This window comes from Spermophilus citellus, assembly GCF_964194105.1.
Source record: "Spermophilus citellus genome assembly, chromosome: 2".
Classification (NCBI taxonomy): Eukaryota; Metazoa; Chordata; class Mammalia; order Rodentia; family Sciuridae; genus Spermophilus; species Spermophilus citellus.
In genome coordinates this window covers 197,652,950-197,664,985 of record NC_138183.1, presented here as the reverse complement: position 1 = coordinate 197,664,985, position 12,036 = coordinate 197,652,950, and the positions used below count along the sequence as shown (strand labels likewise).

General features: G+C 36.6%; 1 protein-coding gene across 1 annotated transcript; it reads left to right on the top strand.

Moving 5' to 3' along the window:
- Window positions 1-2,033: 2,033 nt before the first annotated feature.
- Window positions 2,034-2,978, top strand: LOC308642090 (olfactory receptor 51I2-like; the record flags this gene model as incomplete). Its single annotated transcript, XM_081280689.1, has 1 exon — window positions 2,034-2,978. One exon carries the CDS (start codon window positions 2,034-2,036, stop codon window positions 2,976-2,978), a length of 945 nt encoding a protein of 314 aa, XP_081136815.1.
- Window positions 2,979-12,036: the final 9,058 nt, after the last annotated feature.

Sequence of the window (12,036 nt, the reverse complement as noted above, 5' to 3'; positions counted from 1 at the left end):
GAAAGATACTATTCAAACAACCAAATATGTTTCAATCTAATTTTAAAGTGTGATAAAAGCAATGAATTAAAAATATATGTCAGTGCATGTAAGAGGGCCTTACAAGCATGAGAAGCAATGAATGATTAGAGTAAATGGAAGCTAATAAGTTCCTGGATCTGTTGCTCCTGCTGTCTGAAATGGTGCAGATTTGGATTCTTATTTGAATTTTTATTTCCAAAGGTAAAAGAAACCATTGGAAGGTTTTCAACAGGGCTGTAAAATCATTTAACTTATTATTATTATTATTATTATTATTATTATTAGCTACACATGACAGTACAATGATCTTGACAATTCATACATTTGAATCAAATGGTATTATTATTATTATTATTATTATTATTATTATTTTAAATATTTTTTTAGTTGTGGATGGACACAGTACTTTTATTTATTTTTATGTGCTGCTGAGGATCGAACCCAGTGCCTTGCACATGCAAAGCAGGTGCTCTACCACTGAAATCTATTTGAGTTGCAGCATGGTGAATGGAAAGATCCCTAATCTGGGAATCAGTGAGAATCCATGGGTAGGAGATTCAAACTATCTTATTATTTGTAAACAGCCCTAACTTATTATTTGCAAACAAATAATTTGCCTGCTTTGTGTAGAATAGATCAGAGAAAGGTTGGCCTGAAACCAGGTAGTCATTAAAGAAGGCTGTGTGAATATCCTGGTTTAAAGAAGTGAGTTATATATTAGAGAAGTGATCATAGATTAACTAGAGCTCTAAATAGGAGAAGTGACGGAGGTCAAGGGTGTCTTATGAGTTTTCTTACATAAAGCCTATAAATAGATGGGGGAAGGAATTTAATGAGATGATAAATATTGAAGAGGATCAAGTATGACAAGAATAAGTTAAATGTCCTATTTTATGTTTGAGACACTAGTGAAATCTTACAATTGAGAACTGATGCATGAATGAATAACTAGAAGAGATGCCTGGATTAAATATATAAATTTAGGATCATTAATGTACAGAGGAATAATAATGTGGACACTATGAATAGAAAATAAATGAGAATATTACTTGTGAAAGAGCCTAGATAAAATGGGTGATTATTAGAAGGATGTGAGAGGGTAATAAGTTCATTATTACTTTTTGTTTCCTATGATTGTAGCTCTTGAAATTGGTCTTCAGTAAGGAAGAAGTTGGTAGAGAATAGGGGTATATCTGAATGTTGAATGGAGTGATCTATCCAGACTCTCAACTTAGCCTACCTATTGGAATAGCTTGAGAGATAAATAATGAATGAGAGCAGCAATAACGACCGAACCCTGATTCCTCAGTTCTCTCTACAGAGTTTCACATTTAATTGGTATAGGTATGGTCTGAGGAAAGGGGTTTTTGAAAGTTCCTCAAGTGCATCTAGCACACATTGCAGTTTGAGAATCTGTCTTAAAGTGAGAACAAACTTGGGAACATATAGGGCAGAAAACACCAAGAGCAATCAGCAGTGGAGGAGTGTGGGGTGATGGATACTTGGTGGATGAATAAGAGATGCAAGCAATGAAGAGAAGATGAGGTCCTGGAGTAATGGTGGTGTGCAGGCAGGAGAGGAGAAGCAGCTGAGAAGACGGAAGAAAGAACACGAATCATTAGCTGCAGATTATTGAGGCATTGTGCCTCATTTACTGAAGAAGCTGATAGCTAGGAATAAGTACAAAGAAAAAGTCATTCTTCATAAGTAGGGAAACAATAGATCCTCTGGCAAATGCAGGGAGAAAAGAGGAGAATATAGAAAAAAGAGACTAAGGATTTCTTTGGAGGACAAGCTGGAGCCCATGACAGATATAGGGATCCTGCAGACAGTGGAGGGTCTGAAATGTAATCTCCTTCTTTCTGGCATCCCCATGGTCTATGGTATTGGAAGCTACAAGTCACTGTCCCTCATTTTCCCAAGACACTAGCTGATTCTAATCGTTACTTTTTCCTCCATGTGTCCTCAATTCACTATGGTTGTATTTCCCTCAAAGGCATTCAGAGACTACGATGAGAAGTTTGGGGACTAACCTCTCAAGTACCACCAGCTTCACACTCATGGGCTTCCCAGAGTTGGAAAGCCTGGAGCACTGGCTGGCCGCCCTCCTCCTGCTGCTTTATGCTGTCTCCATCCTAGGCAACACCCTGATTCTCTTCATCATCAAGGAGGAGCAGAGCTTGCACCAGCCAATGTACTACTTCCTGTCCCTTCTGTCTGTCACTGACTTGGGGGTATCCTTTTCTACTCTGCCCACTGTCCTGGCTTCTATGTGTTTTCATGCTCCAGAGACTGCTTTTGATGCCTGCCTGGCCCAAATGTTCTTCATCCATTTTTTCTCCTGGACAGAATCTGGGATCCTGTTGGCCATGAGTTTTGACCGCTATGTGGCCATCTGTAACCCCTTGCGCTATTCCTCAGTGCTCACTGATGCCCGTGTAGCCTACATAGGCATATCCATCATCATCCGCAGCTTTTGCATGGTCTTTCCACTTCCTTTCCTCCTGAAGAGGCTGCCCTTCTGTAAGGTCAATGTTCTGATCCATTCGTACTGTTTGCACCCTGACATGATCCGCCTGCCCTGTGGAGATACCACCATCAACAGCATGTATGGGCTGTTCATTGTCATCTCTGCCTTTGGTGTAGATTCAGTGCTCATCCTCCTCTCCTATGTGCTCATTTTGCACTCTGTGCTGGCCATTGCCTCCAAGGAAGAGAGGCTCAAGACACTTAACACATGTGTATCACACATCTGTGCTGTGCTCATCTTCTATGTGCCCATGGTTAGTGTATCAATGGTCCATCGATTTGGGAAGCATGCCCCTGAGTATGTGCACAAGTTCATGTCCTTGGTCTATCTCTTTGTGCCTCCAATGCTCAACCCAATTATCTATTCCATCAAGACTAAGGAGATTCGTAAGAGACTACACAAGATGTTTTTTGTACCCAAGCTCTGATTAGGGGGAAAGGTTCTGGAAAATCACGCATGTTAGAGATTCTTGCTATTGCTACTGTTTGAGTTCATCAGGCCAATTCTTTGGAGTTTTTCTATCTCCTTCTAAACATGGAATGACAATTTTGTTCCTGGCTGTTGTTACCGGTTGTAGTTTAAATACAGTCTATAATATCAGGCTGCCCTAGGATGGAAAAAGTATCCTAAGTTGCCACAAATACTTTTTCTTGAGATTCAACAGGAAGAGGGTTTTGAATTAGATCCTTAGTTTTAATATCTTAGTAACCCTATGCTTTCAATTAAATCTAAAAAAATAATGTATGCATATATACCATGTTATAATTGGGGACTATGTGATTTGAGATCATATGTTTCACCCACAAATTGTTAAGAGAATAATAGTTTTGAATATCTTTAAACTTAAAATTATAGATATAAATGACTTTTTAAAAACCAAGCTTACGATTTTGAAATATGAGTACTCATATATCCATTAAAATGCAGCACACATTCTTGTCACAATTACCATGTAATATAGGCCACATGAAACCTGATATTTAGAAGTTTTAAACAATGAGAAATATCTTAGGATAAAGGCATATGCTCTCATCCTCGCATGAGCAGAGAGACAATTCAGCTTTCCCTGAGGAGCTACCTGGCACACTAAACGGAAAGCAATAGATGTTGGTGATCAGTGGAGGACAAGTCCCTAGTAGCAGTGCAGCTTGGCTTCACAGTCTTCTGGAACATGGGCTTCCTTCCTAGGTTGAGCAACCCAGCCCAGAGATTTCAGCACATCCTGGGACAGAGAGGGGAGAAGTTGAAGGATGTCAGGAAATTCACAAAGAGCAGCTGTGGAAAGGGAAGAATTGTCTGAAATCCATGCTAATGAAGCAGCCCACACCACACAGGCATGTGGACCCTTGGAAGACGTGAGCTAGTGCTGTGGTGGGGTGTTCACCGGGCAGTAGACAGACCATGGCAAAACTCAACTCTGAGGGACAATTTGAAAAAGCAGAGTTTAGGCAAAAATCCAATCTTTAAATCAACATCTCTCTCTCTCTCTTTTAACTGAATTATTTATTCTAATTTGTTATACATGATGGCAGAATGCAATTCATTTCATATTACACATAGAGAGCACAATTTTTCAATTCATTGATTGTGCACAAAGTATTTTCACACCATTCGTGTCTTCATACATGTACTTAGGGTAATGATGTCTAACTCATCCCACCATCATTCCTACCCCCTTACCCCCTCCCTCCCCCTCCCTCCCTTTTGCCCTATCTTAAAGTTCCTTCATTCCTTCCAAGCTCCCTACCCCATCGCCATTATGAGTCAGCATCCTCATATCAAAGAAAACATTCGGCCTTTGTTTTTTTTGGCATTGGCTTGCTTCATTTAGCTCTATATTCTCCATGAATGGCCATTTACCTGAAAATGCCATGATTTTATTCTCTTTTAATGCTAGTAATGTTCCATTGTATGTATGTATGTGTGTGTGTGTGTGTGTATATATATATATATATATATATATATATATATATATATATACCAAAGTTTCCCTATTCATTCATCTACTGAAGGGCATCTGTGTTGGTTCCACAATTTTGCTATTGTGAATTGTGCTGCTATAAACATTGATATGGCTGTGTCCCTGTGGTATGCTGTTTTTAAGTCCTTTGAGTATAAACCAAGGAGTGGGATAGCTGGGTCAAATGGTGGTTTCATTCCAAGTTTTCTAAGGAATCTCCATACTGCTTTCTATGTTGGCTGCACCAATTTACAATCCCACTAGCAATGTATGAGTGTGCCTTTTCCCCCACATCCTCGCCAACACTTATTGTTGCATTCTTGATAGCTGCCATTCTGACTGTAGTGAGATGAAATCTTAGAGTAATTTTGATTTGCATTTCTCTAATTGTTAGAGATGTTGAACATTTTTTCATATGTTTGTTGATTGATTGTATATCATCTTTTGAGAAGTGTCTGTTCAGGTCCTTGGCCCATTTTTTGATTGGGTTATTTGTTTTTTTGGTGTCAAGCTTTTTGAATGCTTTATATATTCTGAAGATTAGTGCTCTAGCTGATATGCTTGTGGTAAAGATTTTCTCCCATTCTGTAGGCTCTCTATTCACCTCACTGATTGTTTCTTTTGCTGAGATGAAGCTTTTTAGTTTGAATCCATCCCATTTATTGATTTTTAATTTTAATTCTTGCACTGTAGGAGTTTTATTAAGAATACTGGGGCCTAATCCCACATGATGGAGATTTGGGCCTACTTTTTCTTTCATTAAGTGCAAGGTCTATGGTTTAATTCCTAGGTTCTTGATCCACTTTGAATTGAGTTTTGTGTATGGTGAGAGATAGAAGTTTAATTTCATTTTGTTACATGTGGATTTCAAGTTTTCCTAGCACCATTTGTTGAAGAGGCTATCTTTTCTCCAGTGTACATTTTTGGTGCCTTTGTAAATTGACATCTCTTTAACTGTATTTTTGCTCTTAAGAACACGAAAGCCTAGGGATGTGGCTTAGTTGTACAGCACTTGGGGTGACGAGCAACTTGTGTAGATTGATACAGCAGGAGTGGGAGCCGTTTATTGTAGGACAGTTATTTTGCTGCAGCCAGACTGCGGCAGGATAACTTGTAGGATGCCCTGAATTCAGTTCCCAGAATCAGGGGCTGGGGTGGGAGAAGTCAGATAACTTTCCTAAAAAATCAGATCATATCCACCAAGTAACATGATAAAATTACCTGATCAAACGTAAGAGCAGTAAAAACTTGAATTTACAGTAGATCCTCTTGTTTGCTGAACTGAGAAACCAGAAAACAAAACAAAACAAAATAAAAACCTACATATGAGACCTTCAACATAACTATGAAATAGGAAAACCCTAAGAACACTGTCCCCAGTTGGGGAGACCTAAATCCCAAGCCAAAAGCTGAGTGGATGGTTTTGAGATTGGTTGGGGACTGGGAATGATACTTTCAGGCTCAATTGTTTACAGAAATGAGAGGATCAAGCAGTACTGTCATGGTTAAGCATTGGAGAATCTCAGAAATATACAGCAAATGAGCTCTTCCAAAAGGATAGAGCCTTAACCTGAAGGAAAACAAATAAATAAAGTTCATATGAGTGAAAGACAAAAAAAGTTTCTGAGGATATAAGGGAAATAGCTCAAATAAAGCAGAAACAGGAAGTGCAGCAACTCAATACAGTTCTCAATCTGAGGGCACAACTTTGAAGCAAAGTCTGTGGAGTTCTAGGTTGGAACTGGAGAGGGCAGAACATCCTCACGAACAGACTCAGCTTGACTCACAGAGTCAAGCTTAGTTAATATAAGCAATTTAGTAAATTGCTTAGTAAATATAAGCAATTTCCCTAGATAAGAGACTTGTTAAAAAAAGCTTTTTCTTTCTGAGATAAATTAAGTGGTAAAACAGAGACAGTTGGAACTTTGAGCTGTTTGCCCAACTACAGAAAGGAAGCAACAGCAAAGTCACTGGAGGAGCTATTCTGCCATCTCTTCTTCTCTGGAGCATCCTCCAAGTGACCTTGGAATATCATTCTTTCTTTATTTATAGGAACAGCTAAAATTGGGTTGGAAGGTGGGTAGTGCTAGGAATGAACCCAGGAACTTGTCCATGCTGTGCAAGTACTCTACGACTAAGCCATAACCTCAATCTGTTCTTTTCTTTCTTTTTTTCTTTCTTTCTTTCTTTCTTTCTTTCTTTCTTTCTTTCTTTCTTTCTTTCTTTCTTTCTTTCTTTCTTTCTTCTTTCCTTTTTTTACATGTTGATGGAGCTTTATTTTATTAGCTTATTTATATGCGGTGCTGAGAATAGAACCCAGTGTCTTACACATGCTAGGCAAGTGCTTGACTACTGAGCCACAACCCAACTTATTTTCGTATGGGAAAAAAAATGGAAGCAAAATGGAAGAAAATCATCAAGGACAAAATGAATCCATGACGCTCAGAGATATGCTGACATTAGGAATCTACAATCTCATTTTCAAGATGCTTTTTATATTCTAACATTTCAGAATCTGTATCTGAAATTATAAACCATGTTAGTGAGTTCAGTATTTTTTTAGGCTTTAAAAAAATGCATCTCAATCAACCACACAATAGAATCACATTATAAGGTATGTGGATAGCAAGAACGAGTACTCTCGTAACACTGAAAGATATTGGGATCATTTATATAAACACATACTTATTTTGTTTTGCTGCTGCTTAGTAAATATAAGCAATTTCCCTAGATAAGAGACTTGTTAAAAAAAGCTTTTTCTTTCTGAGATAAATTAAGTGGTAAAACAGTATTTTATGAAATGTATTGACTTTAAAATAAATGATACATGTCAAATTTGTTTACAACATTTTTGTATGTACCAAAGCCTGAGAGTTTTCATTAAATAATTTCTCAAAAATAAAATGATATTTGTTTAAATATAAAGTCAAATCAAATAGTCTGAATTATATTTAATAACTCTTTCACCCTTTATTGTCACAAACTTTTATTTATATATTATTTGTGGAAGTATTTTTATAGATGTTTAATTTGTAAATGTTGAGTGGTATTTCCTGTTGAATGTAATCATAAATAATCATTCTGTGTTGAATAATTGATGTGTGAAATATTTCCCATCTCCTGCATAAGATTTTGAATATGTCTGTTCAACAATAATTTATTTATTTGAGTTTTAGATTTATTATACTTAACTTTTCTATATTCTCAGAAATTTGTTTACAAAATTGCTAATTCTCAAACTTTTGTGTTAAAAATCACAGAATATATTTTGATTTCATATTGTGTCAATTACAGAAAAAGCTACTTGGCAATTTGTCAAGTTTAACTTGTTCAACATTTACTGAAGAATTCATCTTAAGAGATATTGAACTTGGCTGTTAAGACTAATAAAGAGCTGGGCATGGTAATGCATGCCTGCAATCCAGCAACTCAGAGGCTGAAGCAGGAGGGTCGCAAGATCAAAACCAACCTCATAAATTTTCTGAGACCCTTTCTCAAAATAAAAAATAAAAATGGCTGGGAATGCAGCTCAGTGCACTGAGGACTACATGTTCTCTCTCATATGTGGAATGTGGAAAAAAGTTGAAAAAAAAATAAAGTGGATTTTCAACAAGTATTCTTTGTTATCTGTCTTTCACTGGCAAAATATAAATCTCCAAGTAAAGACTTATTTCCCCCATCTAGTATTTGCTTTAAACATGTAGCCTGGTGGTTCTCAGACTTTGCTTTGCAGCCAATTCAAGAGAACATTTACTTTACATCCCATTCCATCGCACTGCAGGCATTCTATACAGAAGACAAGTGTTACCTGTTCTCTCTTATATGTGGAATAAAAAAAAATTTGACTTGAATGTAGAAAAGTGATTATTAAAGTTTGTGAAGGGGAGGTTAGAAAAAGAGAAGCTGGATTTGTTTAATGAAGACTTTATGCATTTATTGAAATACTATTCTGAGCTCCTTTACTATGTACAATTAATACTTGTAAATGCAATTAAAAAGAAAAAAAAGGGAATATCTATTCAGTAAACAATCTGAGGGGATGTTAATATAATAACATATTTCTCCCATATCACTTCTGGTGTTTTTTTCTCAAAATCACTCATGACTAAATCCCATAATCATGAGTCCTAGTACCATCTTTGATATACTGTAGGTTTCTGTGCATATTGTTGAGTGAATACATAAATGAATGAGATGTTATGCTACTTACAGAGTAAAACTCTTTGGAAGGGAATGTTTTTTTTTTTTTTTTTTAAACCACAAGAATTACTTCCCCAACCCAACAAAAATCTCCACACCGATTTAGAACTGGAATTGAATAGAGGACAGTGATGAAAAACCTTAGGGAGAATTTCCCTAGCAACGTGCTTGGCACTAAGTTAGGTAAGATGGAGGTTGTCTCATATCCATTTCTGATTTTTGAATTTCTATGAGTTGAAACCTGTTTGTCATCTAAACTTGTCATGTACCAGTTCTTTGGGTGACTGACACACACATATAGACAGTATAGGAGCTATTAGCTAGCGACTGTAGTTTGCATTGAATAGTATTGAAGACTTATGCAAATTTGGGTGAAATATTAAGTGTTTAGATGTTGTTAACTGATGTCAAAATTACATATGTACAAATCAGATCAATGAACTGAATTAAATAATTACACAAGAGATAATTTAATGCCTTTATTTTCTCACATATATTTGATGAACTAGCCTTCCATGTGTCATGAAAGAAAAGGGAAAAACACTTTTTTAAGTATGAGCAAAATCTGCACCTGCCTACCCTTAGTGTGACAGAACCATGATGCCAATCTTTGTTCTGATATTCATGCTTATTTGCTGCTTGCTCAACAACAATCTTCTTCTCCTGAAAAGGGTAATTCCCAAGTAATGACTCCTTATTCATTGTTTGTAGCTAGAAAATAATGATTCACCTCTGCATTTCCCTCTATCCTCTTTATTTTTATCTTTTGAAGATAAAAACACTACACAATGTATACCTTTCTAAGGCTCTAGTGTAGACCAGTGGCAGAGCACTCGTTTGCTAGGTGCAGGATCCTGGGTTAGAGTCTCAGACCCAAACAAACAAAAAAGTCTATCCCTTTGGTAAAGTTTGAAGTCTCCGAATAGTTCTGGAAATAGAGGCACTCTATGGTATAGTAGATCTCTAGAAACCATTCTTCTATGTAACTGAAACTTCATACCCTTTGATCAACACCCCCTCATTTTCCCGGTGGCTTTGTGTATGTGTCAGATGAATTTAATAGGTTATTTTATTATTTATCTTATTATTTAAAAAGAATCTGTAGCTCATATCAGTAGGCCTATGAGATAGGCAGAACTATTAATCCTGTTACAGGTAAAGTCATGAGGCCACAGAATGGATTGAAGGACTTGCTCAGAATAACACAGCCCATAGCTGGAGAAGCAGGAGGTGAACAACACAGTCTGACTCCCAGACCAAGACTAGTCCAAGCTGGAGTTGGTAACACTGTCAGGAGCTGCTCTGGAAATACATACCCTTAAGTCTTAAGCAAGAGATACTGAACAATTATTGCGCCCTGCAATAACTTGGGCTTTACCTCTGCTGGGATAATGAGTCATGGCTTCAGGAGTAGGTGTCACCCAGTGGGGTTGAGTTACACTCACCTGTTCCTTTGTAATCCTACCCCTTTGCCCTTTTTGGGATAGAATATTCTATGGAACCTCCCCCTGTGTGTCCTCTATATAAGAATACAAAATTCCAGCAGCTCTCTCTCTTTCCAGGACCCTTAAGTTCAGAGAGCTGTCACAGATTTTGAAATGGTACTTCTGTGTGTTTGTGTGCTTTCTTTGCCGTTTTCTTAAATTATTGGAATAGTCAGATTTTGTGAACCGAACATTAGATAGCCAGTTAGGATAGATAGCAATATAACCCCACTGAGGAAACACTTGAAATTCTTCTCTGTCCTCTTGTTGAATTGTACAGCCAGACACGTCTCACACTAATGGTCTTCCTTTAGGCTGGACACCTACAAGATGCCAAATCACAAAGGAGCTCATCCATTCATTCTGAAACTATTTGTTGAGTATCATGATATGCCAGATCACTCATTAGACAGAAAAAGAATCCTTGGAGAATAAAGAAGGCTTTGACACTAACCTCTGAATTGGCATTTTTGACCATTCAATATACTAATTAAGAGTACCTTATTTTTTTAAAAATTGATTCCTTAAATTTGAAATCTATAAATGACAGAATCCATTTTGATATAATTATACAAGCATATAATACATATTATGCTAATTAGGACCCATTCTTGTGGGTATATACAATAATGGGATTCATATATGTACATAAGAAATTATGTCAGATTCGGGCTGGGGATGTGGCTCAAGCGGTAGCGCACTCACCTGGCATGCGTGTGGCCCAGGTTCAATCCTCAGCACCACATACAAACAAAGATGTTGTGTCCGCTGAAAACTAAAAAAGAAAAATAAATAAATATTAAAAATTAAAAAAAAAAGAAATTATGTCAGATTCATTCCACTTTTTTTCCTTTCCTAACCTCCACCTGCCCTTCATTCCCGCTCCTCTAAACTTAATTCATGTGTTCTGAATTCCAGGCCACTCTATTTTACACTAAATCATATAATTAGATTTATTTATACATATTTCAGTATATAAATGAAAAATTAGTTATCTGCTAATAAATCTTTTGTCATTTAAAAAATAGTACTTAGGTTTTAAATGCTAGTTGTCACGTTTTGTGACTGTGGAAAATCGACTTAACTCATTGTACCTTGGTATCCTTAGATGAACAATATAGATAATGATAACAACCTTTTAAAAAGGTATTTGTGATGTTTAAATGAATCAATATAGTTAATCACCTCACGAAGCTCTCATTAAGAATGTGTGGATGTTATTATTGGGAAAATAGAGTTACAGTGAAGAAAGAGAAGATGTGGTGTTTACTGTTTGTGGTATCCCAGAAAATGCATCTGTAATACTGACTTCAGGGGCCAAGATTTTGCTAGTGCACATTGGCTTAGATTAACTAAGGTATAAAAGTGAGTCAAGGAATTTATATCAGACTTTTAAAAAAGGCTCTGGATTGGAAACCAGTTTCATTTAAAAAAAATCAAGGAAAGTCCCAAGTGTGGATTATTTTGCAAAGTAGTTCTGCGAGGCCAATACTTATCTAGATAAAATGACAGAAAAGCATAAGTTAAGTAAGTGGGTGCAAATCACATGTATCTTAGCACATGATAAATCCAATTTTACAGAAACCTATGGAAAGAATGCTATACTTCCATGATGATGGTGCTGGTTGTGGCATAATTATTAATTGTATGTCTACTATTTGCTAAATATCATGTTGTGAGCTTTGAATAAATTAAAGAATAAGAGAGACATAAAACCACCTTTGATAAAGTTTACATATTAAGGTAGTGGAGAGACATTAAATAATTTATCATTTTCACTAACTCCATCAATCACCATTCTACAAAAGACTAGAAATTTGGTGCACAGTCTTGATCAGTGT